The sequence below is a fragment of the Ictalurus furcatus genome, chromosome 22 (assembly GCF_023375685.1).
Source record: "Ictalurus furcatus strain D&B chromosome 22, Billie_1.0, whole genome shotgun sequence".
Taxonomy (NCBI): domain Eukaryota; kingdom Metazoa; phylum Chordata; class Actinopteri; order Siluriformes; family Ictaluridae; genus Ictalurus; species Ictalurus furcatus.
In genome coordinates, this window is record NC_071276.1 from 5465308 (window position 1) to 5487649 (window position 22342).

At 39.2% G+C, this 22342-nt stretch overlaps 1 protein-coding gene across 4 annotated transcripts in view; it reads left to right on the top strand.

Annotated features, from left to right (window-relative positions):
• LOC128598996 (probable E3 ubiquitin-protein ligase HECTD4) overlaps nucleotides 1-22342 on the top strand; it is a 166464-nt gene that overhangs the window by 82251 nt on the left and 61871 nt on the right. For all 4 annotated transcript variants that reach the window (XM_053610277.1, XM_053610274.1, XM_053610275.1 and 1 more), the window contains exons 31-39: nucleotides 1606-1750; nucleotides 2037-2203; nucleotides 2608-2754; nucleotides 8053-8237; nucleotides 13840-13993; nucleotides 15799-16079; nucleotides 20956-21145; nucleotides 21707-21788; nucleotides 21998-22200. In XM_053610277.1, coding sequence (XP_053466252.1) covers nucleotides 1606-1750; nucleotides 2037-2203; nucleotides 2608-2754; nucleotides 8053-8237; nucleotides 13840-13993; nucleotides 15799-16079; nucleotides 20956-21145; nucleotides 21707-21788; nucleotides 21998-22200 — 1554 coding nt within the window. The remainder of the gene's footprint in view (nucleotides 1-1605; nucleotides 1751-2036; nucleotides 2204-2607; nucleotides 2755-8052; nucleotides 8238-13839; nucleotides 13994-15798; nucleotides 16080-20955; nucleotides 21146-21706; nucleotides 21789-21997; nucleotides 22201-22342) is intronic.

Sequence of the window (22342 nt, forward strand, 5' to 3'; positions counted from 1 at the left end):
CAAAAACAAACTCAAGCGTCTTCAGTTTGTCAGACACTACTGGAACTTCAAATGGGATCGGGTTCTATGGTCAGATGAAACCAAAATAGAGCTTTTTGGTAATAAACACCAGAGGTGGTTTTGGTGCACACAGAGAGGTAGACATATGGAAAAGTACCTCATGCCCACGGTTAAATATGGTGGTGGATATTTAATGTATTATTTAAAAAAAATGTAATGAGAGCAGAGTATTTTTGTGAAAACAATAACGACAATTTTTCACAGCCTTCTTTGCTCATAGCTACCAAGGGTGTCAATATTAGTGGAGGGCCGTGTGTGTGTATTTTTTGTGTGTGTGTGTGTATATATGTATGTATGTATGTATGTATGTATGTATGTGTGTGTGTGTGTGTATGTATGTGTGTGTATGTATGTATGTATGTATGTGTATGTATATATATGAGAGATGCACCGAATGTTCGGCAACCGAAATTATTCGGCCGAAAATAGCAAAAAAAGCATTTTCGGTGTTCGGCCGAATAAATTTGACCGAACAATGACGCGTTTGATGACGCACCAAATAGCCTAGCAACCAGAGTGAGGTGCGCGAATTTCACGACCTCCTTTTCCGGCAGCGCGCTCGGAGCGATGAGGGGGTGCACGCGTGCACAAGCATATGCTCTTCGGATGTTGACAACCATGACATTGTTTACTATGGACACATGCGTTTAATTGTTTCTGTTCTGGAGTATTCGGTCACATCGCGAGACGTAAGGGAGTAGAGTACGGAAGCAGGTAAAGACGTATTTATTTAAGGGAACATAACATTAACAACGTATCTAACTATACTATATCTACTATAATACTCCGCAAGGTGTACAGGGACGCGAGCGGTATATATCCCCAATATAATCAGCCGTGTATAACCGAATAGAACCATTTTTTGCATTCTTGTCAATGCACTTTGGCCTAACATAAGCTATTCAAGGGGGGCTCAAAGATGACCACATAAAAATCTTTTTATTTGACTAATTTATTTATTTAAAGTTATATTTTGTCTTGTTAGTAGCCTATGCCTGCTGGAATGAAAAAAAAAATGTTCAGTGTTAAATAAATATTTTGAAATTGTAGTTTTTGTAATTGATTTTTTTCTTTGAAAAGCAAGACAAAATAGTAAAAAGCACATTTTGACTATTTAATTTATGCAGTGGTGGAAAAAAATGGTAGAATAAATGGAAAAAACCGCGAAAAAACGTGTTCGTTATTCGGCCTTCGGCCAAATTTTTCATTATATTCGACTTCGGCCAAGAATTTTCATATCGGTGCATCCCTAATATACACACACACACACACACACACACACACACACACACACACACACATATACATATATATATATATATATATATATATATACATATATATAATATATATATAGACTGTGTTCTGTTGCTAACTGTGCAAAATTTTGATCTTTGAGCACACAGAGTAAAGGTGCACATGCTGCTTATTAACTTTGGTAGATTGAGTAAAATTGAAACAATTTAGTATTACCTAATTGGTATTACTTAACTGAGGGTCCAGTTTCTTGTACTGTGTGTGTGTGTATAATTTTCTTTTCTGTAGGAGGCGTCCTCACCCTACCGGTAACAGAAGTAGCTCATTTACACTGCTGCAGTCTCTGGCAGCTGAGGACAGCAGTGAAAAACCTACTTACAGTGTGCTGCTAGGACAACTCTTTGCCTTCATAGGGACCACCCCCGATCATGCAGTGAGTATGCTGATTAATGTTCTCACGAAGCTGACCCCATTTATCATTGAGAGAAATGCCTTCATGGTGTCTTCCAAGTTCTTATGACAAAGCTAGTAAGACAAAACTTACTAATTTTATTTTTTTTCTAACAGTATTTATTGTTTCTAAGTAATACTGCATTAGATTTACCAAAATTAGCTGATCTACAGTTTATTGCATATTGTAAGTTGTGCAAGATGTCCAGCAATCATTTATGGCTAAGACGCTAAAATAACAGTAATAACCCTAATCTTGTATACTGTAGGTGTCTAGTAGAAGTTTTCTGGCAGCAGCTCAGACACGCTGGAGAAGAGGTTGTACCAGGAAGCAGGCTCTGGTCCACATGAGAGAGCTCCTAACCACAGCTGTTCGAGTCGGTGGAGTAACCCACCTGGTGGGTCCTGTCACAATGGTGTTACAGGGGGGGCCCAGGTATGTTTGCCTTGCAAATGTACGAGTGTGTTGTTGGTAGTTATTTGGACTTTTCATTGTATATTAATACTTTTCCTATACTGTTTGTTTAAAAAGCTGTTTTTCCTTTTTATTCAGTTTTTTTTTTTTTTTTTTGGTATATTACATTAAGTTTAACAGCAAGACAAACATCACAACCACTCGAGCCTAATGATTAGTATATTACGATGTCTTGTGTGTGTCTTTAGCAAGCCAGCTATACCAAATGTTGGTGAAAATGTAAAAGGCACCGACATATCTTTCTCTTTCCATTTTCTGTTGTCTATCCATCTAGTTCTACACATTTACAAACCGTTATGTTTTTCATTAGAGTTGTTGTGAATATATACATTTTCAGCTTATCCTTTTTTGAAACCTTCATCTAGGATTGAGGAGCTGACCTGTGGTGGCATGGTGGGACAGGTTCAAGAGGCCTTTGGACAGACTATGACCTCCGTTGTATCTCTGTGTGCCTGCTATCCTATTGCCTGTGCCAACAGCATCGGACTACTCTGCACCATTCCGTACACCAGGCAAGCAAGCAACTTTGAGATAATTATGGAGTAGGCTTGTCTGGACAGTTTTAAAATGCCTTCACGTCTCTGTCTCCACTTCATATGTAAAGAGTCAATATTTCCATTCAGCACAGCTTTTAATACAGCAGGTGAAAAATCAGTCATTTCTTTTGTGTGATAACCATAATGGCAAAGGTAAATGTAAACATACAGTCATGAGAAATAGAAAGTACACCCTCCTTCAATTCTATGTTTTTGTTTATCAGAGCCAAAACTTAAACAAACAAACAACCTCAGGTGACAGCAAAAAACACAACAGATTTCAACATGTAATCTTGTAAAGTTTTTTTTCCAAAAGTAAAACTTTCATAAACCAGGTGAGAGAAAATAAGTACACCCTTCCTACTTTCACTATCATTAAGCGTGTAATTAGCAGCCATGTGTTACTAATGAAATGGACAAGATTTGTTCATCAAGAAGTGTGACTACCAATTTAAAAGTAAAATTGCATCTGAACAAACCAAAAAATGTTTTGGAACAATATCCTTTGGACTGAAGAGACCATGGTGGAGATGTTTGGTTATCATGCACAGTGCCATGTTTGTCAAAAACCAAATGCAGCATCACCACAAACACGTCATACCAACTATCAAGCATTGTGGTGGAGGAGTGATGATTTTGGTTGCACGGACCTGGGAAACTTGCAGTCATTGAGACAATGACTTTAGACCAGAATGTTCTTGAGACAAACCTAACAGCCATGACATGACAATGATCCCAAGCACACCAGCAAATTGACATCTGAATGACTAAAGAAGAAAAAATTGGCCAAGTCAAAGTCCAGACCTCAACCCAATTGAAATGCTGTGGCAGGATCATAAGAGAGCTGTGCATAAACAAATGCCCTCCATTAATGAACTGAAGCAATGTTGTAATGAGTGGACAACATTTCTCCAAAATAATTTGCGACTGACAAACTTATACAGAAAATGCTTGCTTCAAGTTATTGTTGCTAAAGGTGGTTCTAATTCTTACTGAATTACAGGGTGTACACATTTTTTCCCCAACTGGATTCTCAGTGTTGGTTTATTTTTTTCTTTGATTTCAATAATTAGTCATTTTTTAATGTCCTTTGTTGTTGTTGTCACCAGAGGCTATTTGTTTGTTTATAGAACTTTGTGAGATCCACACAGTTGTTATTTAGGCCCTGATGCATGAAAATCATAGCGTTGATGGAGGGTGAAACCCCCCCGACACACACACACACACACACATGTATATATGTGTGTGTGTGTATATATATATATATATATATATATATATATATATATATATATATATATATATATATATATATATATATATATATATATATATACGTGTATATATGTGTGTGTGTGTGTGTGTGTGTGTATATATATATATATATATATATTTGTGTGTGTGTGTGTGTATATGTATGTATATACACACATACAGTGCCCTCCACTAATATTGGCACCCTTGGTAAATATGAGCAAAGAAGGCTGTGAAAAATTGTCTTTATTGTTTAATCTTTTGTGCAAAAAATTCACAGACATACTCATGGATATCAAACAATTGCAAACAAAACCGGTTTATCAAAAAAAAATCTTTGTTACATATAGGTGTGCAACAATTATTGCCACCCTTTTAGTCAATACTTTGTGCTGCCTCCCTTTGCCAAGATAACAGTTCTGAGTCTTCTCCTATAATGCCTGATGAGGTTGGAGAATACATGGTAAGGGATCTGAGACCGTTCCTCCATACACAATCTCTCCAGATCCTTCACATCCATACTGGTGGACTCTCCTCTTCAGTTCACCCCACAGGTTTTCTATGGGTTTCAGGTCAGGGGACTGGGATGGCCATGGCACCTCTGGTGTTTATTACCAAAAAGCTGTATTTTGGTTTCATCTGACCATAGAACCCGATCCCATTTGAAGTTCCAGTAGTGTCTGACAAACTGAAGATGCTTGAGTTTGTTTTTGGATGAGAGTAGATGCTTTTTTTCTTGAAACCCTTCCAAACTACTTGTGGTGATGTAGGTGACTTTGGATTGTAGTTTTGGAGACTTTCTGACCCCAAGACACAACTAACTTCTGCAACTCTCCAGCTGTGATCCTTGGAGATTTAGTGGCCACTCGAACTGTCCTCCTCACAGTGCGTTGAGACGATATAGACACGCGTCCAATTCCAGATTGATTCATAACATTTCCAGTTAACTGGAACTACTTAATTATTGCCCTGATGCTGGAAATGGGCATTTTTAATGCTTGTGGCATTTTCTAATAGCCACTTCCCATTTTGTGAAGCTCAACAACCTTTTGCTGCACACCACAGCTATATTCCTTAGTCTTACCCATTGTTATGAATGACTAAGAGAATTTGGCCTATGCATTACCTCATATTTATACCCATGTGAAACAGGACGTCATGGTTGAACAATTCCCTGTTCCTAGTCACACAGGTGTACTAAAAAAAACGTTAGATATCAGTATGAATATACTTCATATATATTTTTCCATGAGAGCTGAGTATTTTTGTGAATTTAAAAAAAAAAAAAAATCAAAAGTTTAAAAAAATAAAAAAATAGACAGTTTTTCACAGCCTTCTTTGCTCATATTTACCAAAGGTGCCAATAATAGTGGAGGGCGCTGTATGTGTGAGTGCAATAAGTTGAGAACTTTTTAACTTCAAACAGGGAAGCGCCTGCTTGTCCCATACATGCATAGTGGTTTCTCAGGTTAGAACTGACTTAATACTCCGCTTGTGGTAGACATAGTTTCAGATGAAGATTAAACGTGACTAAGGATAATGTTATTATGTAAATATCTGACAGTTTATAATTTTAGTGTCATATAAGGTTAAGAAATGTAGGGTTAATGTAACTGATTCCACACAATGAACTTTTGGTAAAATGTAGGTATTCCACCTCTCAGATTTTGATTAGTAATATGTGCCCAGATTTATATAAATGTCTTGATTCATGAAATGAAACTTTTCACTAAAATCTGACTTGTATCGGAGACTTTTATTTATATTTATGCATATGCTCTATGAGTAGGTTACTGAAATAGCTCAGCATTTTATTTAAATGTGCAAGCGGTAGCCTTGATATAGTTACTTGTCAGAGATTAATGTCTATCAGAATATTATATTCAAGACCAATGCAATGGATGGACCGGAAACAAGCATAGAATGTTGGCGGAATGACATTGGAGAAAGAAGGAAATAGTATCTCAAACACGGAATGGTGACGGACATCAATGGAAACCTCTTTATGCAAGAGAGATATCATGCTTAAAATCATGCAAAGACGGGTCAATGTATTCTGACTGAATCTCAGACAATCTCAATATTCACATCAGACATCAAAATGAGGGGGAAAAAACATGATCTCACTGACTTTGACCGTGGTACGGTTGTTGGCAGTAGATAGGCTGGTTTGAGTTTTCATAAACTGCTGATCTGTGAATTTCACATACAACAGTCCCTAGAGTTTATACAGAATGCTGCAGAAGGCAAAAAATATCATATTTCGTGAGTGGCAGTTCTCAAGAGTAAATAAGAGTAATTAAGTCAGCTGATGAAAATGTACTTGATGATAATAATAATAATTATAATTATTATTTAGAAATTATTATTATTATTATTTTAAATATTGAAAATATTCTTTATGGGAAGAATATATTTTTTAAATAATTTAATTTAACCAAGTGAGCTCATGTATATATCTAGGGTGTCGAGAAATGACCCCCTCGATTATCAACAGTTTAGTCTGTTGTTCAGTCTGAGATGCTTTTCTGCTTACCATGGTTGTAAAGACTGGCTATTTGAGTTAGCGTAGACTTCCTGTCAGCTCGAACCAGTGTGGCCATTTTCATTTGACCTCTCTCATCAACAAGGTGTTTACGCCTGCACAACTGCTGTTAGATTTGTTTTCACCAGTCTGTGTGAACTAGAGAGACTTCTGTTGTGCATGAAAATCCCAAGAGGTTGTCCTTTGAATTTGGCACTTGATTATTTTTATGCATATATTATTTTACTTGATTATTTTTATGCATATATTATTTTACTTGATTATTTTTATGCATATATGCATATATTTAACCATTTGCTAGGGCTGCACAATTAATCGGATATCGATCGCAATTACGATTTTGACTGCCCACGATTAAATGAACATGACCGACTGTGATATTAATGTTTAAATTTCATCCTCTGTTCATAAAAAAAACTCCGCTGCAGATCAAATCAAGCGCTTCCTAAATTTACAGGCAATTGCCATTGAGTGGCACAGGGATGATGTCATTTTGTAGTGCCAAAACCCGGAAATGGAGTTTGCATTTTAGCCCTCAAGTTGCCACCTTCGCTGCGCAAGGAGAAATCATGAAACTAACATGATGCTAAATTTCTCTACAGAGGTTGTCGGGGACATTAAACGTCATCACGCCAAACAGGAAAAAACTTTGCAGATAAACTCAGGGCTCTACAGGCGACCATTTCACACACATTTATGACTGAAAAGTACTTTGTGCGACTGTGAATAAATATTTAGGCGCACCGGTGTGAGTGACCTGTTCGGAGTTGTGTAATACAATCGGAATAAAAACTACAGGAAGTCCAAAATGCATCTACACCGCGCAACAGTTACTTTCACACAGCTTTTCATCTCCTCAGTCAACCGAACAAGTGTGCAAATACTGCAGAGAAGCCATTATGATGAAGAGAGTAACTCTGTACATCATCTGCTTCTGTCAACTCTCCGATCTCACAAACTGCCACCTTTTACTGATCCCGCAAAATGGCCTAAACTTGCACCTGCTCGTATAGACGTGGCGACTTCACACAGAGTAATTAATAATAATGCTAAAGGTGGGTTTAATTCAAACTTCTTTATCAAATAATTCCTCACCAATCATAATCAAGATTAGCAACTGTTCAGTCAAACTTACAGCACGCTGCCGCTCTCCTTCACTAACTCTAATTCACTTCATTTAAACTCAGGGTTGCCAGATATCACTAGAAAAGTCAACTCCAGTTTCCATGTTTTGATTGTAATCAATTAATAATCGTGGTAAGATCTGAATATTGATCAAAATAATCAGGATTATCATTTTGGTCATAATCGTGCAGCCCTACCATTTGCTCACATACTGTATATTTTTGTGTGCATAATTTGTCATTATTAATGTGTGCGAAAGCCAGAATCACAAACAAACACTTATCGTATGAAGATGTGCTATCCTGTCATGGTTCACAGCCTACATGTAGAATATTTCTTTACGTCTTTAGGAGTGAGGAGCAATGTCTGGTACGCAGCGGCCTGGTTCAGTTGATGGACCAGCTTTGCAGTCTTAGTAGCCAGAGAGACTGCAGCTCCAATGAGAAGCAAACCAAGAAGCAGAAAGTTGCCACGATGGCCTGGGCAGCATTCCAAGTGCTTGCCAATCGCTGCATTGAGTGGGAAAAAGTGGAAGGTACCTTGCATTGTGCTCAACGTCACTGTTCTGAAAGTATACTATACAGAATACTATTGCTTTTAGTTTATCCACCAATGAATTTTGGAGGAGAAAGGATGATAGACTAATCTGTGACTGTATTTTATGTCCCTTTTCAGTGACATTTTTAATACATTTTCTATTCTACTGATTAACACTGCAGCTCCAATGAGAAACAAAGCAAGAAGCAGAAAGTTGCCACGATGGCCCGGGTCACATTCCAAGTGCTTGCCAGTGGAAAAAAGTAGAAGGCTCTATAAATAAAATAGGATTATTGGAAAAAGAAGGGCTATCCAACTATATGCACTATTAGAAGATAACATTTATTAAACTAATTAAAGTTTTGTCATCAGCTGGGCCCATGAATAGTTGGACATTGACAAAGTTATTGTTATTTTAGCTGTATACCACAGTACAGCTGCAATCAAAATTATTCAAACCCCATAGCAAATCAGGTTTGTTGTCAAAATGTACAGACTTTCAGCTGTTTGCGATGAACAAATCAAACAAAAGCAATTGAAATAGTTCAACACAACGAATGCTTCAAGTGGGTTCCCCAAATTCAACTGAAAATGCAACTTATAATGATTTCTCCAGTTTCAAAATTATTCAACCCCCTGAATAGAATCCCTCACAACATCACAAATATGCAAAACAAGTGTTGTCTCAAGCACACCTGATCCAACTAATCAAGGGCTCCATTAGTTGCACCAGGTGTGCTTGAGCTGGAACACATGAAATACCTGAACTGGCTAGGGGTACTAAATATATGAAATACCTGAATGGGGCAGAAAAAAGAAGCTATCAACAGCTGCAAGCAGATATTGGAGAAGGCAAGTTGTGAAAAACCCTCGAGTGACTGCAAAAGACCTGCAGCAAGACTTGGTGGCAGCAGCTACTGAGGTTTCAGTGAGCATAGTAAGGCATGTAATACACGCAGAAGGTTTCCATGCCAGAACTCCAAAACGTACACCACTACTGACCCAAAAGCACAAGAAAAGTCGCTCAAAATCATATAAGCCACAGAAGTTTTAGGATTCTGTTCTGTGGCGCGATGAAACAAAACTGGAACTTTTCAGGACAGTGGATCAGTGGTATGTCTGGAGGAAGAAGAATGAAGAAAGAACACTCAGTCCACAGTCAAGCATGGTGGTGGCTTTGTGATGCTCCGGGGCTGCTTTGCATCCTCTGCCACTGGAAACCTGCAGCGTGTGGAAGGCAAGATGGATTCATTGAAGTCTCAGGAAATCCGCGGAGAAAACATCATGCTGTCTGTGAGGAAGCTGATATTTGGGCGTTATTGGACCTTCCAACAGGACAATAATCCCAAGCATCAAATTCCACCAAGGCTTGGTTGCAAAAGAAGTCCTGGAAGATTCTACAGGGCCATCACAGTCACCTGACTTGAACCCCATAGAAAATCTCTGGTGGGATTTGAAGAAGGAGGTTGCAGCACGCAATCCCAAGAATATTACTGAACTGGAGGCCATTGCTCATGAGGAACGGGATAATATTCCTCAGGAACGCTGACAGAAGCCATGCATCTCGTTTGCAGCGGGTCATAACAGCAAAAGGACGCTCTACTAAGTACTAAAGATGATCGCCATGAAGGGGCTGAATAATTTTTGAAACTGGAGAAATCATTATAATGTGCATTTTCAGTTGAATTTGAGGAAACCACTTGAAGCATTCGTTGTGTTGAACTATTTCAATTGCTTTTGTTCGATTTGTTCATTCCAAACAGCTGAAAGTCTGTCAATTTTGATTTGCAGTGGGGATCGAATAAAAACTGTATATTGGCTTTGCGCTAGTCTGCCTCTATTAACTCTCAATATAAAGTCCAAAGATCTATCACTGTTTCCCTTGTATGAGTTGATGATGCTGACTGCTTTTGTCAGCAGGATGAATACTGAAGTGTGTATAGGGCTGTATTATCTGCTCAGATTCCACCAAATGCTTTTAAATTCAATGGGTAGTGCTTCACAGTGCAGATGGAGACAATGTCCTAAAGCGTCAAAAGTACCTGACCTGATTGCATTTAAGCATGCATTTTACGTGCTGAAGGCACAACTGAAAACGAAACACCAGCAAGCAGGAACTGAAAAAAAGCTGCACTAAAGAACTGTCACACCAACCACAGGGAAGAAACCCAGCATCTGGTGATGTCTATGGGTTCCAGACTTCAGGCAGTCACTGAGTGCAAAGAATTTGCAACTAAGTATTGAAAAATGACAATTTATTTTATGAATGTTAGTTTGTCCAGTTAGTTTTAGTCTTTTAAAAAGTAGGGGCCCACATGTAAAAAGCGCTGTAATTACTACATTGTTCGCCCGATTTGGATGTAAATGGCTGTAAAGCTGGATTTCAACTCCAGTATACTGTGGTAGACATCTAAAATAACAATAACTTTGTCAATGGCCAAATATTTATGGTCCTGACTGTATATATTAGTGTCTGTATAGATGAGTTGATTAGATGAATTAGGAAATACAGGCAGATGGTTAATAAAACAGCAGTCAATATTTCAGACTAGCCACCGCTACAGTTACATTATAACGATACGGCATACATATAACGATGTACGGCACATTATAAAGATATTTTCTTTTACTTCAGTGGAACATTGTATGATGTGTTTATGATGAGTTCTGCATTAATAGTTTTAACTATGGAAAAGTATTACAGACAGACACAATCTGTCTAAACTAATAACAAACACTAGTTTTCAGGTCTTTATTGAGCACAATGAGTAGTCATTTACAGTGCAGGCTGGAAAAAAATGAAGTGAACCCTTGGATTTAGTAACTTGTAGATTTGTAGAACTTTAGCAGAAACAACCTCTACCAAACATGTCCTGTAGCTGCTTCTAAGACTGGCATTTTGACTTCTAATTTTGGACCATTCCTCCTGACAAAAAATCTTTCAGTTCAATATTTGTTTCAATTGAGGAGCCCTCTTCAGTTCATGCCACAGCATTTCAGTTGGGTTAATATCAAGACTCTGACTTGGTCATTCCAAAACACGAATTTTCACCCTTTTCTTTAGTTGATTTACGTATGTGTGCACTTTGGGTCACCCAACCTTTCTCAAGCTTGTAGTCATGAACTGTTGCCCTGACATTCTCCTGTAAAATGTCTTGATACAGATTTGAATTCATTGTTCTCTCAATAATTGATCAAACCATGATGCTTCCTGCAGCATGTTTCACAGTTGGCTTGAGATTTTGGTGTCGGTGTGCAGTGCCGTTTTTCCTCTAAACATAGCGTTGTGCAGTTTTCCCAAAAAAGTTCAACTTTTGTCTCTATCCGCAGAATATTTTTCCACAAGCAGTTTTTTTTGGACAGCAGGGGTTTCCTTTGTGGTGTCCTTCCATTAACAGAATTCTTGTTCCTAGCTTTCCTGATGGTGGACACATGAACAAACACTTTCACAGTTTGCAGAGTTTTCCGCAGGTCTTTTGCTTTTACCCTTGTTTCCTTTTTTACGTCTTTTCAGGATTGCCTTTGTGTTCTTTGTGTAACCTTTGCAGGATTCCCAGTCCTAGTGAGAGTAGAAACAGTCCTGAATTTCCTTCATTTAGACACAATTTGTCATTGATTTGATTTTTAAAGACCCAGGTCTTTAGAAATGCTTTTGATAGCCGTTGCTCATCTCTATAATGCAGCTTCTAAGGTCCTGTTAAAGATGGGATCAAGTCATGGTTCACACTAATCAGTTGTGCTTGAGAAGAACAGATGTCAGTAACCAGACTTTTGTGTGCAGGGCAAAGCACCTGCACACCCCACATTTCCAATCTCACCTTATTAATTGAAACACCTGACTTTTGGAGAAGTTATCACAGAAGTTCACTTACTTTTTCCAGCCAGCACTGTGCATGATTACTCAGAATGCTTGATAAAGACCTGACCTGTATGTGTGTTATTAGGTTAGTCAGATTGTGTTTGTCTATAATTGTGACTAAGATGATCAGACCACATTTGCAAATCAATCACAATCAATGCAAAAACAATGGTAATTCCAAAGTGTTCACAAACTTTTTATTGCAACTTTACGTCTGTTTTACAGATCTTGAGAATATATAACCTAACTGCAAGAACCAGATGTAATAAGTCAGAAAGGGTTGCATGTTTAAAGCATACTAAAAACATGTTCTTACTATCCCATCAGTCTTATGAAAGCACTCTGTCAAAGTTTCTTTTTTTAAACATTTTTTTTTTATAAGACATGGGTCTGACCTGCATCAAACGCAGCAAATAGATATCTAGAATGGTAGAATGGCCCATTTCAATATTATTTTCATGAAGCTTGCAATGGCTGAAAGAAACAAGGCAGTAGGCAAATCCACTGATTACCATAACATTAATCCCCCTTGTATCTGGCACCAAGACATTAGCAGCAGATCCTTTAAGTCCTGTGAGGTGGGGCCTCCATCAATCAGATTTGTTTGTCCAGCACATCCCACAGATGCTTGATCAGATTCAGATAGAACATCCAGATAAATGCCAAGACCCAAGGTTTCCTAGCAGAACATTTCCCAGCACATCATACTGCCTCTGCTGGCTTGCCTTCTTCCCAAAGTGCATCCTGGCGGTATCTCTTCCTCGGGTAGGTGACACACACGCACCCGGCCATCCACATGATGTAAAAAAAAAAAAGTGAATCATCAGACCAGGCAACCTTCTTCCATTGCTCCATGGTCCAGTTCTGATCCTCACATGCCCATTGTAGGTGCTATCGGCGGTGGACAGGGGTCAGCATGGACACTCTGCAGCTACGCAGCCTCATACACAGCAAACTGCGATGCACTGTGTTCTGATACCTTTCTATCAGAGCCAGCATTCAATCTTTCAGCAATTTGTGCTGCAGCAGCTCTTCTGTGGGATCGGACCAGACGGGTTAGCCTTCGCTCACCATGTGCGTCAATAAGTCTTTGGCAACCATGACCCTCTTGCTGGTTCACCGGTTGTCCTTCCTTGGACCACTTTTGGTAGGTACTAACCACTGCATCCTGGGAACACCCCACAAGACCTGCTGTTTTGGAGATGCTCTGACCCAGTCGTCTAGCCATCACAATTTGGGCCTTGTCAAAGTCGCTCAGATTATTACACTTGCCCATTTTCCTGCTTCCAACACATCAATATGGAGAGCTGTCTGTTCACTTTCTGCCTAATATATCATACACCTTTAAAGGTTCCATTCTAAAGAGATACTCAGTGTTCTTCACTTCATCTGTCAGTGCTCTTAATATTCTGGCTGATCAGTGTATTTAACATGACACAGAACTGTCACAGATAGGCTGCATGAATCTACTTTCTGGGCTTGAAAAAATCAAATCCAAATGAATCCATGTTAAAACTTTTATTAACAGCAAATCTAATGTGGATGCCAAAAAAAAACCCCTTATATTAGCCCTGCTTAGCCCTGCAACTCCATTTATACCAACGCATAAGACGCATGCTGGAAACAGAGTACCTAGAGGGCAGTGTTGTTTGATGTAAACTATAGCTATCTCTGTTATGTTAGTCTACAGACTGTTTTTTGTTTTTTTAAATTTTTTATTTATTTCATTTTCATCTTTTAGGTGGTTCCACAGACGCAGTGCATTCTGGATTAGCCCGGCAGGTATCCAGTCTGTTGACTAATCACCTAGCAAGAGCTACGGAATGCTCTGGTAACCAAGCAGCTGGAAATGATGCCCTACAAGATGTACTTAGTCTACTGAATGACCTGTCTAGGTAAGTTTAATGACCATCATTATTTTAAAAGAAGTGCTAATACCACTGCCATATACCTGGTAAGATGGCTTACGTAGCGTAACTTTATAGGTGTGTGTAACCCACACCCCGAGATACTTGAATTTCTTTGGACTAATTTTAAAAGGGAATGAGTCTAGGGGTACCTGGCCTACCCCCTCACCAACAAGCATCAATTCACTTTTCTGAATATTGACCTTATAGCCCGATATTCTGCCAAAAACTTCGAGTAAGACCATTAGTTTAGGGAAACTCAGAAGGGGCTGTGAAATGAATAATAGCATATTGTCTGCATAAAGAGAAACTTTATGCTCTATCCCTGCATGCTGGATCCCCCTGATATCAGCATTCTGTCTTAGTGCCACAGCAAGTGGTTCCATTACAATGGCAAATAACAGTGGCGACAGAGGACATGCCTGTCTTGTACCCCGCTGAAGCTCGAAGTAGGTGGTCAGATTATTATTAGTACGAACAGCAGTCCACGGAGATGTATATAAAAGTTTTACCCATGATATGAACCTGGGACCAAATCCAAACCTCTCCAGCACTCTGAAAAGATAACCCCACTCCACCCGGTCAAATGGCTTTTCAGCGTCAAGTGAGAGCACTGCTTCTGGGGTACCAGGTGGAGAGGGGCTATAGAGGATATTGAAAAGGTGTCTGATGTTGAAAAAGGAGTAACAATTCCTAATAAAACCTGTTTGGTCTGGTGTTGTAATGGATGGAAGAACCCCCTCCAAGCGACGTGCCAAAGTTTTAGCAAGGATTTTAACATCTGTATTTAATAAAGAAATTGGACGGTAAGAGCTGCACTCAAGAGGGCTCTTGTCTGTCTTAAGGAGTAAGGAGATAACTGCTTCACGCATTGTAGATGGTAGGGCTTTCAAGGAGAGCGACTCCTTGAAAACCGACAGTAACAAAGGGGAGAGTTGCCTTGAAAACTTTTTATAGAAATCGGTTGGATAACCATCCGTCCCTGGTTATTTTGACGCTTTGCATAGAGCCAATCGCTGATGCCATCTCCACGACCGAGAGGTCCTCCTCCAGCCCTGCGGCCTCCCTTGGATCTAAGGACTGAACATGCAGGGTCTTAAAAAAAAGTCTTCCAATACAGAAGGGTCTTCAGATGGACCGGAGCTGTGTAGTGACATATAAAAAGCTTGAAAACTGGAGTTAATTTTAAGACTGTCTGTACATTTTGACCCCTGCTCGTCATATATTTCAGGGATGGTCTGATTAGCAGTTCTCTGTTTCAGCTGGTGAGCGAGAATCTGTCCAGCCTTTTCCCCGTGCTCATAAGACCCGTATCGTGATTTGGAGATAAGATACTCAGCCTGTTTTGTTGATAAAAGGTCAAACTCTGTCTGCAGTGACAAACGCTTTTTCGTAGAATCTGCAGAAGGTAGTTGGCTATGTGCCCTAACTAGTTCAAGAATCTCTTCCGCCAGTTCTTTAAGTCGAGCACTGCTCACTTTCCCCTGGTTAGCACAGTATGAGATGACCTGATCTCGTAAATACGCCTTCAGTGACTCCCAAATAGTCAACATCACAAAATCTTTTGTGATGCTTGTCCAGGTTTGTACTGCAGCTTCTTTCAGCTGCACCTTTTGCTCACCTAAAAATTGGCTGGTCTGTGACCAGATGTGCCATGTCCTATGTTGTCTAACACATAGTATGTCTACCCTTTTTTTTTTTTTTTTTTTTTTTTTTTGCAGTAACATATAACGATCTAAAATGAACATTTTTGTGTGTTCACAATTTCACACCTTTTTTTAAATCACTTTCAGGAGCAATATAGGCAAAGCAATTCTGAGCCAGCCAGCCTGCGTTTCCAAGCTCCTTTCACTGCTCCTGGACCAACGTCCTTCCCCTAAACTGGTGCTGATTATCCTTCAGCTGTGCCGGGCTGCCCTGCCTCTTATGAGCGTAGAAGACTGTGGCAATGTGGCATTGCCTCCTTGGAGCTACTTCATCAATGCCATGGACACTGAGCAAGAAGATGCCAGTGACCCAGCTTCCCGCATTGCAGCACTTCTTCTGGCTAAACTTGCAGACTATGTGGTGCCAGGTGAGAGCATGGTTTGAACTATATTTTTTATTAGCAGAGACACAATGTAGCAAATACATCATCCTATGTTTGTTTGCAAGATACACAGAAAGACATCTCCGTACAAGTTTGCATACCCGAAGTATGATGTGACATTGACTATTTTTAGACAATTTGAAACATGTTTGCTTGTATGTAGGGAGTGCATGTTCCACTCCAGAACCTTCACTTTCTTCACTTTTTTGAAGAGCCTTGTGCTTTGAATTGTTGTCATGTTGGAAAGTCCATGTGTGCCCCATTTGTAGCTTCTGGGCTGATGCATGCAAAATTTCACATAATCTTTAGCATTCAAATTACCATCAATGCTGACCAACGTTCCTGTGCTGCTGTAGCTTACACTCCCCCGAAACAGTAGATATCCATACCTCCATACTTCATGGTAGGGATGGTGTGGTTGTCTTCATATGCCTTGTTGACACTTTCTAAAACATATAACATTGATGGTTCTGACCATAAAGTTCTTTTTCTCTTTTGTCTCTTTTCTCCAAATTCCAGAAGTCTTGCAATTTCTGTAGGTGTGTAGGCTTTTGTCTTGCTTCAGAGAAGCCTACACTTGTGAGGAAATTGCTTACAGGATTTTCTTTGCATCTCAGACTGTGTTCCTGGTGATGTGAGAACTGACTGTTCACTTGCTGCCTAATTTATCCCACCCCTTTACAGGTGTCATTGTAATGATATCATCAACGTTATTCATGTCACCTGTAAGTGGTTTTAATGTTATGGCTGATCAGTATGTACGGTTGTGCTCATAAATTTACACACCCCTTGCAGAATCTGCAAAATGCTTCTTTAAAAAAATAAAATAAGCAGGATTATTTAAATTGCATTTCATAAAAATATTTTGATGTGGTTATCGTTGAGCCCCCCTTGAATAGCCAATGTTAAGCTATAAATGACTGCTGAAAGAATGTAATACTCGCTAGCCTACAACAAAAAAGAACATTAAAAAGTGCATTGACGAGTGCAAAAAATGGTTCTATTCGGTTATACACGGCTGATTATATTGGGGATATATACCACTCGCGTCCCTGTACACCTTGCGGAGTATTATAGTAGATATAGTATAGTTAGATACGTTGTTAATGTTATGTTCCCTTAAATAAATACGTCTTTACCTGCTTCCGTACTCTACTCCCTTACGTCTCGCGACGTGACCGAATACTCCAGAACAGAAACAAAACAAACGCACGTGTCCACGGTAAACATTGTCACGGTTCTCAACATCCGAAGAGCATGCACTCGTGCACGTAGCTCGTGCATGCGCACGCCCCCTCATCGCTCCGAGCTCGCTGCCGGAAAAGGAGGTCGTGAAATTCGCACATCTCACTCTGGTTGCTAGGCTATTTGGTGCGTCATCAAACACATCATTGTTCGGTCAAATTTATTCGGCCTTTTCAATTATTTGGCCGAACTCCGAAAGTGCTTATTTTTTTTGCTATTTTCGGCCGAATAATTTCGGTTGCCGAACATTCGGTGCATCCCTACACATAAGAGATGTTTATATATAGATAGATAGATCATTTATTTGTCCTCAAAGAAGAAATTTGTTTCCACCATGGGTGCGTAGAAAAACATAAATACAACAACACCATACATATAAACCATCATAAACAATCACAGGCATAGAGGGGAGAAGGGAACAAAAAGAAAAACATCAGGATCATACAACAAATGCTCGAGATGGCTCATAAATGGAATCATAGACAACTACAGTATTACGAAAGGTGCAAACTTTCACTGACGCTCAAGAAGGCAACACGATAAATTAAGAGCCAGGTGGTTGTAAACGTTTGAACAGGATGATCAGTGTAAATTATTTTGTTTAAAGCGCTTTTTAAAAAATTATTTAGTACTGTCCTTCAGAAGCTACATAAGATATTTCCATTTTTCCCAGAAAATAATAATACTTGTTTACTATACAGTATCATTAATTTTTTAACATTATTTTCAATAATAATTAATTTACACTGATCATCCTGTTCAAAAGTTTACACCCCCCTGGCTCTTAATGTATTGTGTTGCCTTCTTGAGCATCAGTGAATGTTTGTACCTTTTGTAATAGTGTAGTTGTCTGAGTCCCTCAAAAGTGTGAAAAGATGAATCTCAACATCATGCAGCTGCTGCTGGAAAGGGATCAAATATGCAGAAGATGATGGAAAACCAGAGAATGTGCAGGACCTGGAGGATTTTTCTGAAGAACAGTGGACAGTTTAACTTCTCTGGACAAACAAGGGACTCATGAACAACTCTCACAAAACATAAAAACAGTCGCTGATCATCCAGGTAACTGTATTGAATCAAGTGTGTGTAAACTTTTGAACTGGTTTGTTTGTGTAAATTCAGTTATTATTAAGTCTTGTGGACTATATGTAAACATCTGTTGTGTGAAGTAGTGTATTCAGGGCAGAACAAAATAAAAAATAATATGCAATTTTAATGATCCCTCTTGTTGTTAATTAAAAACATATTTTGCAGATTCTGCAAGGGGTATGTAAATTTATGAGCACAACTGTATGTGCGTATATATACTCTGAAAGTAGTTTTTTCATATATACATCTGAGACACTACTAATGATTTTTTTTTCCCAAGTTGTCTATCATTTCAGCATAGTGACATCACTGTCATAGTTTGCTTAGATTTTTTTTCCTCCGTTCCCCTTATGCAGAAAATAAGTGAGCCAACATTTGTTAAGAGCAGTTACTATTAAGCGATACAATACATTATATTCATTTTGAATTTAATCTAGAACATCATCCTCGTTCATCCTATTTATTTACTTATTTCCAGCAGCAGTGATGGTAGGCATCTCAAACAAGTAGTGGGGCATTCCACGTCAATTTAAGCAAAACAAAAAAAAAAGTTGCTTTCATCAATGTCTTCAAATTGCTTTCAAATTATTCTAATCTAAGGTGGCTTTCACACTGCCAGTTTAGTCCGAAAACAGAGCATGGTTTGCATGAAAAAAAGTGAAAGCTGCAGGAGGTAGTCGGAGTTCGTTTGCGCTGGAACAGTGCTGCAATTGCTGTGAATGTAAATGCAACTCGTTCAGGAACTGCCGCATGTGTTTAACGAATTAAAGGTGAATTGAAAAACAGGTGTGACACGCAAGGTAGATAACCAATGACAGGACTCAGGTAGAGACTAGATATGAATCAAAACAAAAACATGGCATGGTGCGCGCGGAAGGCTTCTGCACACAGAGTCTGGCGCAAGGGGGAGATCCCTGACACACCAACATTTTGGCTGTTCGTTCTGCTTCTGTCCTCTTTGTCTGCTCTAGGGCAGTCAAATTAAAATCCGAACTTCGAATTTAAGATAAAAATGCACATTCGAATGCAAAAACTGTATAGCAAGCACTAGCTCTTATTTTAATTCAAGCATACTGTTGAAAAAATGACACACACGATATTAACAATGTACTGACGATATTTTTTTATTAAGAAAAATCTAGGAAGAATAGTTCTAGGATTTGAAATAATTTAGTCATAGTCAATTATGTCAGGGACTTGGCTGGAGCTGCACAGTGAATGCACAGCGGTAAACTGAAGCGCTTTACTGGCGAGTTAATTAACTCACCCAAACGCATCCTATACATATGAAGTTAAGCAGACATTTACACAACATAAACATAATAAGCATATTACAAATTGCTTCTGCACCAAAGGACATGAATGCACACTTGAACTTAATTAATGTACTAGGTAGAACCTTTAGGTGATGTTTGTTTATTATTTTTTTACTTTTTTTTTCCAGTGATTAACAATTTAAGATCAACGAAAAGCATCGGCAATAAACCTACAATTTAATCATTTTAAAATGAATAAAATGGATTAATTTTGGAGATCCGAGCTGACATATGCTGTCCTGTGCATAGTGCGTGGTCTGTGCTATATGTAGTGGTGTGCTCCTGACTTCCTGGATAGTATGCTTGCATTTAACATTAGAGCAAATGTTTTAATTACGTTGTGTTCCACTGGTTATAACCACAATATCTTAACTGTGGCAGGCCAGCTTTCCATGAAACACTGGATTTGGAAGTTTCTGGAGCCTCCATGCTGCCTACTTGCAAAGGGTCTTGCAGAAACTTGCTCTAGCCTTACCTCGCCATTCATCCCTGCCCTTGGGGCTTGTATGTTTCTGTATGAAACAGATCTTTGTTGCCTACTCAGCCGGATGCAACTTATGTGTGTTGACTTGTCAGTTACTGTAGTACAGGTGGACCCGGCTGCCTCAGGGGAAGTTGGAAGTTAACGTAGTCTCCAGTGAGGTGAGTACCACCTGAGGTGAGCAGGTGTAGCACCTCAGGGAGATGTGCGAGTTAAATCAGGCACAGGTCCAGCCGGAGGCTGTGCTTTCAGCCAGCTATGATGAGAACGTGTTTGATTGTGACGTTTAATAAGCACAGCTATGAGATATAACATATACAGTTATGAAATGGAGGATAAACAGACGGTGTGCAGTCTCTCAGCCTCGATGGTTCTGAAGCAACAGGGTTCATAAACCATTAATCAAAAAACCACCAAGGTTCAGTCTTGCGTTGTTCGGTTTAGGGTCTGGTTCCAAAAAAGGTCGGCCCTAACACACAGTTCTCTGAAGCACACGATTGTTTTCCTCAATATGTGTATGAGGGAAGCCCAAGGCACTGCAGCACAGACATCTGCCACTGACATACCCTTGAACAGGACCCAAGATGTAGCTTTCCATGTGCCCTGAGCTTCTTTCATACATTTGTGTGGTCTTATTGCTTGGATGTTTTGTCTAGTAAGAATTATTATTATTATTATTTTTGGAAAACATTTTCTATTGTTCTCTGCTCAATGTTTCTATTACTCTTAGGCAGCCAGACCCTGCTTTCCCCTGCTTCCTCTGAGCCAGATACCAGATTAATCTGGGCTAGCCCCATGGGCAATGTCAAGACAGACAAAGATGTTGGAGAGGAGGGAGAAGCAGTGGATGGCAAACTCTCCATCTTCATACACAAGAGAGAAGACCAGTCTTCCCATGAAGTACTCCAGCCATTACTCAGGTAAACAGGAGGCCCTAGACAAGATTTTACTTTGGAGCCCAAGAGGAAGGTGTATGGCAAAGCCAGCTTTAACGAGACACATCACTACCCTGACAGTCACACACCGGTGTTTCCCACTTCAAATGAAATTTCACCCTGAGAATATTAATATTTAATTACACTGCTTATGTTGAGCAGTGATATGGAGGCCTCAGGCAATGCATTTGCCTCTTGTACCAGAATTACCTATAGCTGCCATTGATTCTTATCACCAAATAAATTTAACGAGGCTTGCCTCGTTAAATTTGAGAGTAGAATTTGAGAGTAGAATTTTACAGACTTTAAAAAAAAAAAAAAAAATTATAATTTTTTTTATATATATATAGTTTTACAATGAAGCCAGTTGAAAAAGATGCAAAGTGTTTGTTTTGAATGAACCTATGCCTCTCTAAATGACTGCAGTATATCAAACGGATATTTTTGGCATATAATTTGGACATATATTTTAAAATACATTCTAAAATCTAGATCTAAAATCTTTGGTGTCCCCTTAAGCCAATTTTGTGTGTATTGTCTCTGCAGTAGCTCAGAGGGGCGTCCTTTTCGGCTTGGCACTGGAGCCAACATGGACAAGGTGGTGAAAATGGACAGGGATATGACCAAGGTGAATTCTGCCTGCATGATTACCGTTAAATTCCGTAATTAACAGTGAACTATTCATGTGTTTAAAAAATCAAGTGCTAATAAATTGCTTTTGCTTTCCAATAATCAGTCATGCAGAGTGTAATTCATTAAAGTTACTGTTATTGGCTTTTTACATATGAGCAACATGGACTTTTATGGACTCCACATGTCGTCTTTTTCTCCCTAAAGACTGGGTGTTGTGAAGTGGTCACAGAAGAGGCATCAGCAGCCCTGCGTAAGGCAAATAAGTGGGCTCAGTCAGGGCTCATTGTGAGTGTGGGGCCCCCAGTGGAAACTCTAATTCCAGAGACTTCAGGAGGAAGCACCACTGGAGACAAGAAGAAAAGTGCCCAGAGTGCAGTATGCAGAGACAGGAATGCAGAACTTTCCAGGTCGAAAACATTTAATAAAATATAAGATCAGACTATATTTGTTCACGACTTACTCAGTAGAAGATTTGGGCTACTGTTTAGTGTAAAAATGTCCTGCGCTCACACCTACTTTTGTTGGATTTCAGCCCTGTTTGATACCTTT